Genomic DNA, 15,875 nt, shown 5'->3' with positions numbered 1-15,875 from the left:
AATTTTTGGTCCCAGTCCGTCCCTGCTACTACCTATAGCTCGGATCCTGCATGTGAATTCTAAAAAAAAATTCTAAAGGCGTGATGATTATGCAACAATATGTAGCCTACATGTTGTGCTGCTGTTTCATTATTGTTGTTAATAACAGTGTTATGTGCTGCTGCTGCTGTTTTTATTATTTTTATTTTATTCACAGTTTAGTATATTGCACAGTGGTTTGTGTCTCAGTAATGATCAGTGGTGGAATGTAACTAAGTACATGTACTCTAGTACTGTACTTGAGTCCAAATGTTGAGGTACAGCTTTAGTTACTAGTTACGTTAGTTACTCCACTACATTCATCAGTTACAGCTTTAGTTACTACTTACTTTAGTTACTCCACTACATTCATCTGTTACAGCTTTAGTTACTAGTTACTTTACACATTAAGATTTCTGCACACAAAGCACATGTAATTTATAAAATGTGATGTTTGATTCTAAACTAAACTAGCCAACAATATAATGGCCTACAAGTCAGCTGAGATGAATAGACCATTAAACACTAGTTGATTGACAGTACTGTTTGGTTTGTTTAAAAAAATTGAGGATTTTTTCAACATTCAGTACTTTCACTTTTAATATTTCAAGTACATTATCCTGATGATACTTACATACTTTTACTTAAGTTACATTTTCAATGCAGGACAGTATGGTATTAGTACTTTTACTGAAGAAAAAGATCTGAATACTTCTTCCACCACTGGTAGTGATGTTGTGATTTTGCCTCAGTAAAACCAGGCGTTCTGCACTGCTGCAGATGCTGTAGCCTACCTGTTGGTTTATAAAGCTAAAAGTGATTACCAGCTTGCTGTTGAACTGTGAATCCAGGGAATTCTGCTGCTTTGCTGTTTAGTTACATTTTCATTGTAATTGTTTTGGTGCTGTGGTGGCAGAGGATAATATCTGATATTCTTTCCACTTACATCCCTGTTGATGTTAGTTTTATGATGTAGTTTACTCATTTTGTGTATTACCGCAAATGTGTACTGACAGTTTAATTCATTTATATGCAGATGACACCATAATATATTCATCCAGTTCTGATATTTCACAAATCCAATTATCTCTTCAATTGGACTTTAATCTAGTTCAAAAATGCACAACCCCCCTGATTCAGTTTTTTGAGTGTATACATAGGCAGTCCTGATAGGCCCCCATGTTCCTCAAACTCCCTCCCCCCAAAAAATAAATAAATAATAATCAGGCCTCTGTACACATGAATCTGTAGGCCTAGATACTTATAGGCTAATAATTATTAACTGTAATGCTTGGAGTAGCCTGATAACACACATTTCAAACCTCCTTTCTCAACATTCTCTAGCCTATTTTGCTGTGGTTACTACTACATTTTTTTTTGTTTTTTTCTGTACCTTTCCTTGCCAGCCTGTGTACTATGGTTTCTCTCTGATCATCTGTTAATTTATCTGCCCATAGTCCTGGATCCTCTGGCAAAAACTGGTCTACATTGCTCTGCCTACTTTCCATTTCCTCATCTCTCATTTCCACACTGTGCTCAGAGCTCCCTGCTGTCGTCACTCCCATCATCCTCAATCACATCTTCTCTATCATCTTTCTCTATGAAGGATACATTTGATGTTAACCTCTTATCCTAATTGTAACCTAATATAATAAAACACACTAAGATGTTAGTGTTACTTAACACCTTTCAGTCAAAATGGCTAAAAATGGTTTGCTTTAGGGCTGCAACTAACGATTATTTTCATAGTCGATTAATCTATTGATTATTTTCTTGATTAATCGATTAGTTGTTTGGGCTATAAAATGTCAGAAAATTGTGAAAAATGTGGATCAGTTTTTCCCAAAAAGCCCAAGATGACTTCCTCAAAGGTCTTGTTTTGTCCACAACTCAAAGATATTCAGTTTAATGTCACAGAGGAGAGAAGACACTAGAACATTATTCACATTTAACAAGCTGGAATCAAAGAATTTTTACTTTTGTCTTAAAAAAAAATGACTCAAACCGACTAATCGATTATCAAAATAGTTGGCGATTAATTTAAAAGTTGACAACTAATCGATTAATCGTTGCGGCTCTAGTTTGCTTTAATTTTGATATAAGCTCACCTTGTCTCAAATCCAAAGAGGAGGATGAGGGGTCTGTTGCTACGCTACTCCCTGGTGGGACACTTTCTGAAACTGAGGGCCATGTGTTTTCACAATGTTAATCTGCTTCTACTGAATCTGACATAACTATAATGTTGACATGATATGTATCTACCGATGAGCTACCAAGTTACCTATGACACAGATTAGCCTATTATTGCTAGTTATAGATATGATATAGCCTATTCATTTGAAATTAAACATGTTTTAAATTAGGCTATTACAATGGTGTATTGGATGCAAACAGAATTGTTAGTGTAGTTTATTTATTTAGCCTTTACCTCAGATTACATGTATAACCAAATTATCATTTGAAAGTGTATGTTCTGCCTTTATATTGGTTGTCTCAGTTTGGTTTTAGCACTAACAGTCACGGAGATATTCAAGCAGTTTAGCACCATGGATTTCGTTTTCTAGTTTGTGCTCACCTTTCTTTGAAAAGAAGTCAGTTACCAATTGTTTCCCCTCATTTTGTTTGTTGATGAAGTGAAGGAGATGTGAGCAACCAAAAGCAGGAAAGTTAGAACAGCCGATGTGCATCCTGTCTGTGAGTGGAGGAGTTTTCTATCCAAGAAACACATTATTATTATATGCATCAAACTATACAACTCAACTGTACACGTCTCAGCAAGTAAACTGCAGTCTGGAGGTCTTTTTAAGGCCAGACATACAGGCAAAAACATCTTTCAGACTGATGGAAAGAAAACATCCCAACACACACATTTAACTGTTTATTTTACACTTTGTCTATACTTGTGTTTGTAGAGTTCTTCAGAATTCACCTAAAGTTAGCATCAGATGCCTCATTTGCATATATATATATATAATAAAAATACATTATTAGAAAACTTGTAATGCAAAAAATAATTGTCTTAATGCCAGTAATCAACTGGGGAAGTTCCATAGTGATAGCAACCCTTTTCACCTGTATAGTGTCCTTAAATGTTGTGTGTTTTGAGGAGAGGATCTTGCAGCAGGACTTTTCTGCTGATGCTTTATTGCCCTCTGCTGGTCAAAGTGTTCCACTGCACAGGATTCAAACGTTCATGTTCAACTCCTACTCATTTAATTGGATTAATATTTCACTATAATTGGCTTTAATCATACATATGTTAGACCTTGGAGTTTATTTCCCTTATTGTGCTGAATTAAATTACATATATAGCCTACTAATCAATACACATCTATGCTCTGACTAATATTGGATTGAATTTGATGGTACAGCTAATTTTTTGTTTATTAAACATTTGTCACTTTAAATATGCTGTCATTGTGTCTATGTAAATGTCAATCTACACATTTGTAAATATGTGACTTCACATTTACAACACGGCTGTGTGAACATTTTCTGAGTAAAATTTCAACATGCAAGTTCTTATTTTTCCTACAAGCACACTGTCCTCTGGCTTCAAATCTAGCTCATGTGTGAATATTTTATATAAAGTACTGATTTTTGTTCAACGGATCACATTAAGTCTACAAGCACTTTGCACTATATTTACCTCGATACTTTTAACGTCCCATCCTAGTGTTCCCATTTGCTTGGTAGCAAATATTGTTTTAAATAAGCTATGAAAGAGGTTTGTAAGTGTAGAGATTAAACTTTACAAGAGCAGTTCACTCTAAATACTATTGATCAGTTATTATTATTCAGTTTAAAATTAGGCCTATTATTTAAATGAGTGAGGAAGGACCATTTAAATACACGGTCATTGTATTTATGTATATCACTCTAGATCTTTGTTTTGAATTCTGTTCAGATCACAGTATGTAAATTTTATCAGAGTGAAAATGTTAACAGCATACAAGTTCTCATTTGTACAAGTTTGTGTTGCTTTCCTTACTTCAAAAGTAGCTCACATGTGTCAATATTTCATAATAGGTAGCCTACAGATTGCGCACTTAGGGGAAAAGACAGAATAATAAAAAGGAAATACTCTTTGAGGATGATTTGATGGCTCTTAAAAGAGCCTTTGTGGTGTGTGGAGCAGCAGCAGACAGTTTAAGCCCTCTCTCCGCGGATGCGACGGGCCAGCTGGATGTCTTTGGGCATGATGGTGACCCTCTTGGCGTGGATGGCGCACAGGTTGGTGTCCTCGAACAGACCGACCAGGTAAGCCTCGCTGGCCTCCTGCAGAGCCATGACGGCGGAGCTCTGGAAGCGCAGGTCGGTCTTGAAGTCCTGAGCGATTTCTCGGACCAGGCGCTGGAAGGGCAGCTTGCGGATCAGCAGCTCGGTGGATTTCTGGTAGCGACGGATCTCTCTCAGAGCCACGGTACCGGGCCTGTAACGGTGAGGCTTCTTCACTCCACCGGTGGCCGGGGCGCTCTTACGGGCAGCCTTGGTGGCCAGCTGCTTTCTGGGGGCTTTTCCTCCGGTGGATTTACGAGCGGTCTGCTTGGTTCTTGCCATGGCTTTTTGTCTCTACGATCAGGAAAAATGTAAAGTGAAAAGAAGAGACCCGCGACTCTTAAAGTGTGGGACCGGATGTACGATATAGTGTCGCAGCTTAAGACCTCCGGCTCGGCGGCTCCTGATTAGTGAGGGGCTCCTCTGGAGTTTAGCACCGCCTCAAGGAGCGACCCCGCCCGAATCTCCGTCGCTTATTGGCGGACAATCCTTTCAAAAAGTCCGGCAAAATGTGAGAGCGGGCCGTCCTCTGCTGGAAGCCTCTTTTCTGGTTGGTCTGGCTGGAAATGACCGGCTACGTGGACATAAAAAGGAGGGTTTCAGCTGTTGGGGAAACTGGAGACTCGCTGACTGCTGGAAATCAGACCCAAAAAGGCTCTTTTAAGAGCCACACACTTTCCTCATAAAGAGCTCTGTTTTCCCTCCTGTGTCTGATAAAAATAGAATATAAAATAGGTCTGCTAGTCCGGTAACCCAACTGCGGAAATGGTTATTCATGAAATCTCTCCATCTCTAGTCGAAAACCTTAACTAGTAGCCTAACCTAGAGGAAAAATATTACAGGGTGGTTAGGCTACAAAATGCATATTTATGAGGATAAGAACTCAATCAGACACGCATTTCCACTCCGGTATTTCACTCCCTCACTGACTTCATTTATAATCAATCAAATATAATCAACAGTATGATTATTATTGGATTACGATACAACTTTATTGATTCAAGGGGAAATTCACAAACTACCCTTTAGGTAGGCCTAAAACAAATGGAATGATGAACACAATTTATCAATAATACAATCAAGGCTATAATACAATAGTTCATATTCTGGAATGTGTCATTCTGCAAAATTACTAGGCATAGCCTACCTTCTTGTTACAGTATGCGTAGTATTACTACTACTTGTACTTGAGAAAAAGAATTCTTCCACCACTACAACAACTTCCATTAAGCAATTAAACTCATTGCAACAATACCCAAACAAAATATGAATTAGTTTATATCATCCCTCAAAACCAGAACTCAATAAACCAACCAACACAGTTAGTGGCTTGACGCCTTAGGGACTGTCAACTGGACTTCAAAGTTTACTGAGCACCTATTTTTTTATTTTTTTCATTTATTATTAAATAATACTTTTGTTGTTGTTGTTTAGAATCATATCCCTATGAGAGTCATGGCAGGATGTGTAATGGTACAGCTCATTTTAATCTTTACATATCTTCACCAACCATTTTAATATCACTTTTTATCAGTTACCATAACTTTCTATAAAAGAGGTAAACATTTATTTTTAACAGATTCTTTACCAAAAGTAATGTCTCATTACCACTAGCATACATGTTTACAAAAGTTATTAACAAGCTAATAAATTAACAACTTTTAATTCTGTGTAGTTATAATGCATAGATGTTGCATCTTATGTTTGTCTGACTCAGAAAGAGAACTCTATGCTGGAAGAGATAAAGGGTCAAGTCAGCCAGAATACGCTCCTCCTTCAGGCCATTATGCGAAGAGAGAATGCAGCTGAAGTTGTAAATGAGAAGTTTTAGTTTCCACTAAGGAGCATGGCAGCGATCAGTGGGTCTTTAACGACAGTATCGCTTCACTGTAAATGTATTTTAAAGATGTGTTTAGTTATTAAAAAGCCAATGATAGTGTTTCAGATATTCGGACATTGTGTATTGGGACACTCAAAGCTTTCTCTTCACCAAACACGTCGTAACAAGCTGTATGTGTCATCACTTGGCTGAGTGTTGACCTTGATGATGATCTCTATGATCATGGAAATCACCAAAGCTCCAAGTCTAACAGCATTCGGGACTGGATTCAGTGAACCAATAGCAGATCCCAGTTTCTCAATGTATTCGGGCACTTTATCGACCAGTGTCTCTGACAGCATCTCCTTAGAGAAAGCCTGCAGCACCGCGTTAGAGTCGGAACCAGAATATTTCAGCAGAGACTGATCCAATCCTACATCTGGTAGGAGGCATGGTTGATGCTGTAAAACATCTACATAAATCCAAAGAGCAGCCCTGTCATAGTCCTCTTGTGAGAATGTGGAGCTCATGATTTTTCCTCTCGATCTGTGATCGGTCACACAAAATTCACACAAAGATGTAGGCCTAAAAACAAATTGTGCCGCATGAATCTACATTTAAAGTTTGCCATTCAAATACAACCCATGCATGCAATGATTTCAGATTCCCTTCATGTGCATTGTAAGTGTTTTATAAGCTACTTAAATAAAGAAAACCTTCACAGAATCCACCTCAGAAACAGGACAAAGCCAAAAACATAAACGGCATATTGACGTAACCTACGTCAGCATTTATACTATACAATATTTTGTGATAAACGGGAATCTTTGACTTTTATTTAGGTCTTATAAAAGGTCTTAAAAAAAATGTTTTCCACTGGTTCTGTGCAACACACACACACACACACACACACACACACACACACACACACACACACACACACACACACACACACACACATACAAACACACACACACACACACACACACACACACAAATAACAACCTCATTCAAAAAATGAAAACAAATTATTTGTAAAAATACTTTGTCACAGGTTTCCAAATATATTTAATGATACACTTGTAAAACTTTTTAGGTTGAAGTGAAGAACACCAGTGTACAGATGATTTCATGGCAACGACACAATTTAGAAACAGAATCTGTTTAATTAATTAAATGACATTCTTTTTTTAACCTTAAAACCCCTGTGCATAAGCTGCAATGTTGCAACAAAATAAATGAAGAATATATGAAAGTTTGCCTTAAATCCACATCCCTCCCCATACACAGTACACATTATCTATCATAGAAAGTGCAGATGATCTCTGCTTACACACGCACACACAGTTGTGTTGTTATTGTGAATAATTGCACATTCATGGTCAATAATTTGCACATTCCATCCTCTTTGTCTTTCTCAAAGGTGCAATCATACATTTCATCACAAAATACTGTACACTAAGTATCTGGACATGTGAAAACATCGGTCACACATAAGAAGTCAAACCAACTTTAGCTTAGAGCAGAGGTGATTCCACAGCACACACAAAAGGATAACATGAGATATACTTAGTGACAAAAGTGGGATAAACTGATCATAGATAGATAGATAAATAAATAAATGTAGTTTCTTCCATTGACCTATATGTTCCTTATGTGAGCTTCTGACTCTAACTGTTCAGTATATAGGTTATTATGTTTTTTTATCATGTCAAATCTGTTCCCCTGAGGTTTCTGATCAGTCTCAAACATATATAGTCAGAGTACACTGTGATTTGTTACATTTGGTAATGATTCCCTCCCCAGCTCCTCATGATGTTATCTCCTGCTGCCATCTTGTGTTCAACAATGTAACACATTACATTATGAACCTCTGTGTGATTATATATAAACAAATAACATATTTTAAAACTGACTGTATTCTAAGGGTGATGTAAAGAATTCATTCTGAAACTAGACTGAAAAAGTCAGGTAGCTGTGAACTAAAGTCAAGAACAATAGAGCTTGATTATAGAAAATACCTGAAACAAATCAAACTGTTATTATCAGGACTTTATTTACAGAGAAAGATGACCTGACAGGAAGGAGATGTTTCACAAAGAAACTTATTTGTTAGCCAGGGAGCCAGGAGTTATCATAATTTAGGCCCACTAGTTCCTTGAAAAGAAAGGATGTAAAAAAAATTTCTCAATTGCTAAAACACAATTTCTGAAACCTTGCTCCATTTTCTGAAAACATTAAACACAAAACCTCATCTTCAAGCACTATTTACAAAACCTCTGACTCCTGTAATGGCAAATTTACATTTAAGCATGATTCTTTATATTTTTGTCTTATTTCTTCTCTGTTAGCTTTCTCTCACAATGCTGAAAGGGAGTTTATCTCATTTCCACATGTAGATTCTGATTATAACTAAGTGAGAATCACAAAGTCTGGAGCATCATTTGAGCACTGTTTGTCTGAACCGATAAATGGGTACACGGTCACAGTAAACTATCTTTCTCTGCCTATTCAGAGGCAGAGGGGAAAGGACAAAATGGCTCTGATATGTCTCTTGTGTTTTTTGAGTCATGATAAGCCAAGTGCATGTGTGCTGTCATTCTGAAGATGTATTTAAGCTCACACTGGGCTCCTGTCTTTTGTGAAATTTATGTTCTTCCTATATTTGCAAATATATTTTTTTATAAAATACAAAAACCTTACTTGGTTAAGTCTCTGATCGTCTTATTTGTTTCACTCTTTAACTCTCTAAAATCCACCCCTGCTGCAGAAACTTCCACAACAAACACCAAAAGAATAGAAAACACATTGTTCAAAGAAGTACATTTTTAATCTCAAAACAAATTTCAAATATTTCCGTCATTGTCTTTAGATGAACGAAAACATGTATCATAGTAGCTCAAAAGAATACAAAGAAGTATACAACTACTATAAACGTAGGGAGACACAAAGGCTAAAACAAATACATGAATACATAATCATCAAAAGTAAAGACGTTAAGTTTTGAAAAATAATGTGGGCAGGGCTACTGGGTTTGGCTTCCCCCACCGAAGTTGGCGCCACCTGTCCTCTCTTACGTCCGCAGATAAGATGTAAATACAGCCGGTCTGGTGATGTTGAACTCATTCGTTTCCGACGATCCAACGTCTACTCAACTTAAAAATGTCTGGAAGAGGCAAGGGAGGAAAAGGACTCGGTAAAGGAGGCGCTAAGCGTCACCGTAAAGTTCTCCGTGATAACATCCAGGGCATCACCAAGCCCGCCATCCGCCGTCTGGCTCGCCGCGGCGGAGTGAAGCGTATCTCCGGTCTGATCTACGAGGAGACCCGCGGTGTGCTGAAGGTGTTCCTGGAGAACGTGATCCGTGATGCCGTCACCTACACCGAGCACGCCAAGAGGAAGACTGTGACCGCTATGGATGTGGTGTACGCTCTGAAGAGGCAGGGCCGCACTCTGTACGGCTTCGGAGGTTAAACCTGATCCGGAGAAACTACAAGAAAACAACGGCTCTTTTAAGAGCCACACACACAATAGCTCTAGAGAAATCCTTCCTGATGTGAATTGTATCTATTCATTATGACATCCTTTTCTTTGGTCACACAAGCAGATCTTGTGCTTTAATAATTATGTCTTATTGCTTAACAATGTCACTTATTTTTATTTTTTTCTCATACATTGCTTAGTTTATGCTGTGTATAGTATAATGTCAAACAGACCGGAAGCATTGAAGGACAATGGCTCTTCAAAGAGCTACACACTAGTGATGTGCGATACCATTTTAATTCCTATTCGATCCAATACCAAGTAATACCCAGGCTGGTATTGCCGATACCAATACTTTTTACATATTTTATTTGTAGTGTGGTGTGACAAATAGTTTAAAGTAAAATAAAGTAGGCTTACCAATTCCAAAGTAGGCTATAGATGCATAATGACAAGACAAACTACTCTCATATTATTTAGTTATAAAGAAAATCTCAGAGACTTGTACAGTAAAACAGGTTGAAAATTACACACAAATAAAATGTCCACGCAGCGTCACTGCTGTCTATACAGCTAAAATACAGCCAGACATGACTCCTTTTGCGGTCAGCCATAGTCACTCTGCAGTCTTCGTAGCGGGAAATTAAAGAAGGGCTGTTGCAGCGGCCGGCTGCGTCACAGAGCCGCAGTGCACACACAACTGACCGGCGGAAGGATAAGTAGTTCCTTCCCCTAACCGGATCTAATTAAACACTCACTCCAAATTACTGAGTTTAAATATCGATCTTTTTATATGAAAATACATACTAGAGCAGGAGACGTTGGGATCGTAAATATTGATAATTTAGTATTGATCCGCACATCACTACCACACACTTCATCTTAATACACTGAACTGTTGTCCTAATTTGTCCCTTAATACACTTTAATTCCATGGAATGTTTAAGATTAAACTCGGATTAGTATTACTTAGGGGTGGGCGATACTGGGAAAGTTGGTATCAATCCGATACCAAGTAAATCCGGTGCTAGTATCGCCGATACCAATACATTTGACTTGTAACGTCACGATAATTGAATAATTTTGTGATTTTTGCCTTTAGTTAGTTGATTATGATAAAACACAGGACAAAGATTTTAGGCAAATCTAAATGTTTTTATTTACCAACTAGAACAATATAAAACAATGAAACGCTATAAAAATAATATAACTAAATATAACAAAGTCAACAACACAACCAAAAATATCTTCTGTTACACACATCTGTGAAAAGTAGTCAGTTGTGCAAAATAAGTAAACAAAAGCCACAATGTATAAATATGAATATAACAATATAAAAAACACAACAAAAAATACACTGCGCACAGACTTGGAGAGACGGAGAGAAACTGCAACAAAAGGTATCGATACTATCGATATTTAGATCGATATGCCCAGCCCTAGTATTACTGTCATTTAAGTAACACAAGATGGTTGTCCATGTATAAACATTTAAAATGTAAACCACAATTTGAAATGAATAAACAATAACTTCAACAAATGTGCTAAATATAGGTCTAATAGTTAATAACAAACAAGGACTGTATGAACAACATGCTGAGTGAACGTGCAATGTGTAGGGATCCAGGATGTGTGTTAATGTAAGGTGTAGAGACTGTAGCTGCGGGGTAAAGAGTGTCAGTGAGCAGGGGAGTTTTTCAAAAAATGAAATGGATATTAAATGTGATTATTAGGTTAGTAATGCCTCAAAAACTATTGAGTAAATGTCCTGGGCTTCTTTACTGTTCGGTTGATTATTTCATATTATATCCTAAACAAATTTGGTCAATCTGAATTTTCTGATAATGTACTTTTCTTTTTCCCAGTGGGGAAACTGAAGTCGTTATCTCTGCTCTCTTCAAAGCCACCAGACTTCTTTTGACAAAAACATTTTACCTTGCAGAACGAGGGAGTTGCTGCTCTACCGCTGCCTCCATCTGTTAGTTAGTTAGTGCTATTGTGTGACTCCGGTGTTTAAACGGTCTGTTGGGATTCAGTAAAGTCCCATAATGACACAAACTAACCAAACGATGAGCAACTCTGGTGTTCTGCGAGGGTAAATTACTGGGTTTTTTTTGGGGGTTTTTTTTTTTTTCAAAGGAACAACATTGTTCAATCCCAGGCTCATCCAGCCACATGTCAAAGTATCCCTGAGCAAGACACTGACACTTAAAGGTATAGTGGAGGATTTTCCCGAATTTTAGAAAAGAAACGCCCTCTGTACTTTTTGAAAAAATGCACATGCGCAACACTCTGCCTGCTCCCGAGAGGGAACGCCTATTAAATGTGTGCACGAGAGTGCACTGTTTACAAGTTGCTGTCGGCAAAAATATATAATCACGCTGTGCACACATACAAATAAAGATCAGTATATGCATCATAAAGGGCCTCTGATAAAATATAGACAGTTGACAATTCAAAAGAGGTAGCTATTTAATCAACTTACCTCAGAAGTTACTCGACGGCGAGCAATGGAAATGAACGATGTCCGACGCCGTGAATGGATTGTTTGGAACTATGCGAGGCTGCATACCCCGGAAGTAGGCGGGAAAAAGCGTAAAATGGAGTCCAATGGGAGTGTCGCCACTCTGTCTTTCTCTATCACTCTGCCTTTAACAATAAAATGTAGTGTTACGTTTGCTTAGATGACAGCAACATCTAGGGTTTAAACCAGGGGCGATTCTAGCATCAGACCTTTAGGGGGGCTCAGCCCCTAATGAGAATCTGACACGGATACAGTGCCTTGCAAAAATGTCCATGATTGGGTTACAGGTGCATAGCTTTGACGACAGCGACACAGGATATCAAACCTGTTTCTTTCAACCTGTAATTGTTTGCTCTCTGTCACTAACAGACAAGTTTGCAAACTCTAACTTGAAGCTATAAAATTGATTTAAAAAATGAATTTGTTTTTTAATCAAATGTCAGCACTAAAACTATTATGTATGTGTTCTTTTAGTTGCAAGTTTAAACGTTATATGTTTTCTGTCGGTGTGACATTGAGACTTGTTTCTTTGAACTTTAACACATAGTTTTTTTCTTGTATTTGTTTATTCCATGAGATGATAAACTGAAAGTATGACCAAAAAAATCCCTCTGTGGCGGAATACAGGAGGCCAGGCTACTGCAAATGGAAATTTAACGTTTATATTTATAAGTGTGTTTGTGTTTACATAATTGTGTTTAACCCTTGAACGTGCTTTAACAAAAAAAAATAACCTATAAAGGCAAATTACAGAATAAGAAACGGAACAATAACAATGTGATGGGGATAATAGAAAGTATAAAAATAATTAAGTGATACATTTAATGCACACTTTAAACATGACTGTAACACAGTGTATTCATCAGTTATTTCCCCCCCCAGCTAAAGGTTAAAAATCACTGAGGTGTCCTCTCCCTATTGTATCGAATGAATGTAGCCTTACTGGTCCAGTGAACTAAGACTATAATAAGAGAGGATTGTACAATTATAAGTACAATTATTATAAATTATAATAATTGTTCAATCCTCCCAAATTATAGTCCCAGTTCACTGGAGAGAACACAAATTGCGTGCCAAGAATGGCAAATACAGTGCACATGAAAGAGGAACATTTCCTTTATTAAAGAATACTAAAAGAAATAATCAACTAAAATAGTTAAAGGTGTATTTGTTCCTGACCAGTCTGCTATTGTTAGAACCACTAACACATGTACAGCACTTTATATATTATCCTTCATCACTGACTTCATTTAAAACATATTTGCAACTGTATCAGCCTTTTCTAATTATCTCAACAACTGCCGTAATATATTCATCAAACTTCTAACAACAATATGAACAGCAGTGACTGTCATATGAATAATTATAAAAATAATGGTCACAACTTTATATAACAGTGCTTTACTAAACAGCAATATGCACCTAATGTATTTTAATGCAGGCTGATATTATAATAATAAGGTAAAAGCACTGCTGAGTGAACACAAAAGGCCCCAGGATTAATAAATCCTTGCAGTTAGCCTGGTGAGGAGCAGGCTAGCTGCACAGAATAAATCTCCATGGTAATTTAGGTGCCTCTGCTTTTGTGCAACCAAATCAAGGTTAATTTCCCCCACTGTCACGCTTTATTTTGAAAGGCGGTGCAATTTAAACGGAGTCTTGTTGTGAATACAGAAACTTGACTGATCTCTTCACTGATTGGACGATCATGCTTACGCTCATTCTGGCCAATCACGAAGCAGCAAGGTAGATATAATGCCGGTTTAGGCAATGTGACTGTACTTTTTCTAGTATTTGAAGATTCAAGAAACAAGAAAAATGTCTGGAAGAGGAAAAACCGGAGGAAAAGCCAGAGCTAAGGCAAAGACCCGCTCCTCCCGTGCCGGGCTCCAGTTCCCAGTCGGCCGTGTTCACAGGCTGCTCCGTAAAGGAAACTACGCTCAGCGTGTGGGAGCCGGCGCCCCCGTCTACCTGGCGGCTGTGCTGGAGTACCTGACCGCTGAGATTCTGGAGCTGGCTGGAAACGCTGCCCGCGACAACAAGAAGACCCGTATCATCCCCCGTCACCTGCAGCTGGCTGTCCGCAACGACGAGGAACTCAACAAACTGCTGGGCGGAGTGACCATCGCTCAGGGCGGCGTGCTGCCCAACATCCAGGCCGTCCTGCTGCCCAAGAAGACCGAGAAGCCCGCCAAGAAGTAAATACCCGGAACCGGCTTCAACCAAACCAACAACGGCTCTTTTAAGAGCCACACACTTCCAACTAAAGATAAATCCTTACTTACTATTTATGTATCGTGAATGTAATTAACGTTGTGTTGCGACATTAAATTGTAGGTGACACTTGTCTTGGATGTTAAGCTATGTATATTACAAAGTTACTCCCGCTTTTCCCCAGTTAAAAAAACAAACAAAAACACCACCAGCCCATTAACTTAGTTTAAAGGCTTCTCATGGATTACTTTAGACTCTAAAATAAGAGATTAAAATTGTTAATCCATTTGTAAGCATTCTTTGCAACTTCAAGCGGGTAATGGTCATAAAATCCAAGGTGATGCTTTTGCACAGGCAGTTATGAAACTCGAATCGTCAAAACTAATACAAAGTTACAGCCCACTGCATATGCCCGAGTGGGCACAGTTTGCCTAATCTGCTTTGTCCATGTTTATAGAGCCTCTCCACTTTTATACCTGGCGGGCACATCTTAATTAACGCATTCCTTTATTTTGTGAATGAGCAATACACACTACTTGTTCATCTAGTTAGTGTCTGCAGTACATAGAGACTAGATCTACCATATAAAATAGTATTGTTTCAGGACTGTTGCTCGTTTAGGGTTTGTATGTGGCTCTTAAAAGAGCCGTTGTAGGACGGTCTGTGGTGAGATTAAGCCCTCTCTCCGCGGATGCGTCGGGCCAGCTGGATGTCTTTGGGCATGATGGTGACCCTCTTAGCGTGGATAGCGCACAGGTTGGTGTCCTCGAACAGGCCGACCAGGTAGGCCTCGCTGGCCTCCTGCAGAGCCATGACGGCGGAGCTCTGGAAGCGCAGGTCTGTTTTGAAGTCCTGAGCGATTTCTCTGACCAGGCGCTGGAAGGGCAGCTTGCGGATCAGCAGCTCGGTGGATTTCTGGTAGCGACGGATCTCTCTCAGAGCCACGGTACCGGGCCTGTAACGGTGAGGCTTCTTCACGCCGCCGGTGGCCGGGGCGCTCTTACGGGCAGCCTTGGTGGCCAGCTGCTTCCTGGGGGCTTTGCCTCCGGTAGATTTACGGGCGGTCTGCTTGGTTCTTGCCATTTCTGTTTCTCAGTCCTCTGTTTTCACAGTTCAAGAAGAAGTGCTATTCGGAGTGAAAAGCGGCTTTATAAAGGAACTGCCGGAGCCAGGGCAGCGCTGATTGGTCCAGACCTGGAGACACGCGGGCTGTAGCTGTGTAACTATTGGACAAAGTAAAACTCACACAGCAGCTGGAGAACGGCTATTTCAATGTTAGAAATATACGGGTTGAAACAGTAAAGCTTAGATTATGTGAATATTGTTTTACTTACTTTCTTCCGCCTTAATTACTTTCACATGTGGGTTATGTTTCCTGCTGTTTTCGTCTGTCTTGATTGAATTGAACACTTGATTCTGATCTCTTGAAGAAAAATGAATTCTTACACATTTTGAATTACAAGTAACTTTCAGATTTAGATTGTATTTAATTGAATCTGTAGAATTTATAAAACATTACATTGTAAAGTAATCATTGAC

General features: G+C 38.6%; 3 protein-coding genes across 3 annotated transcripts; 2 read left to right on the top strand and 1 right to left on the bottom strand.

Moving 5' to 3' along the window:
• Positions 1–3,987: 3,987 nt before the first annotated feature.
• On the bottom strand, positions 3,988–15,431 carry LOC114553512 (uncharacterized). The gene is made up of 5 exons (XM_028574722.1): positions 15,015–15,431; positions 13,991–14,288; positions 9,335–9,492; positions 6,337–6,492; positions 3,988–4,590 (listed from the first exon to the last, which is right to left on the bottom strand). Exons 1-5 carry the CDS (start codon positions 15,417–15,419, stop codon positions 4,168–4,170), a joined length of 1,440 nt encoding a protein of 479 aa, XP_028430523.1. The 5' UTR covers positions 15,420–15,431; the 3' UTR covers positions 3,988–4,167.
• On the top strand, positions 9,262–9,605 carry LOC114554164 (histone H4). Its single transcript, XM_028575817.1, has one exon. The coding sequence runs from the start codon at positions 9,278–9,280 to the stop codon at positions 9,587–9,589; it is 312 nt and encodes a 103-aa protein (XP_028431618.1). The 5' UTR covers positions 9,262–9,277; the 3' UTR covers positions 9,590–9,605.
• Positions 13,924–14,459, top strand: LOC114554159 (histone H2A). Its single transcript, XM_028575813.1, has one exon. It carries the CDS (start codon positions 13,941–13,943, stop codon positions 14,322–14,324), a length of 384 nt encoding a protein of 127 aa, XP_028431614.1. The 5' UTR covers positions 13,924–13,940; the 3' UTR covers positions 14,325–14,459.
• Positions 15,432–15,875: the final 444 nt, after the last annotated feature.

The sequence above is a fragment of the Perca flavescens genome, chromosome 4 (genome assembly GCF_004354835.1).
Source record: "Perca flavescens isolate YP-PL-M2 chromosome 4, PFLA_1.0, whole genome shotgun sequence".
NCBI lineage: Eukaryota > Metazoa > Chordata > Actinopteri > Perciformes > Percidae > Perca > Perca flavescens.
The sequence above is the reverse complement of the archived record's forward strand: the minus strand, read 5'-3'. Positions and strand labels throughout refer to the sequence as shown.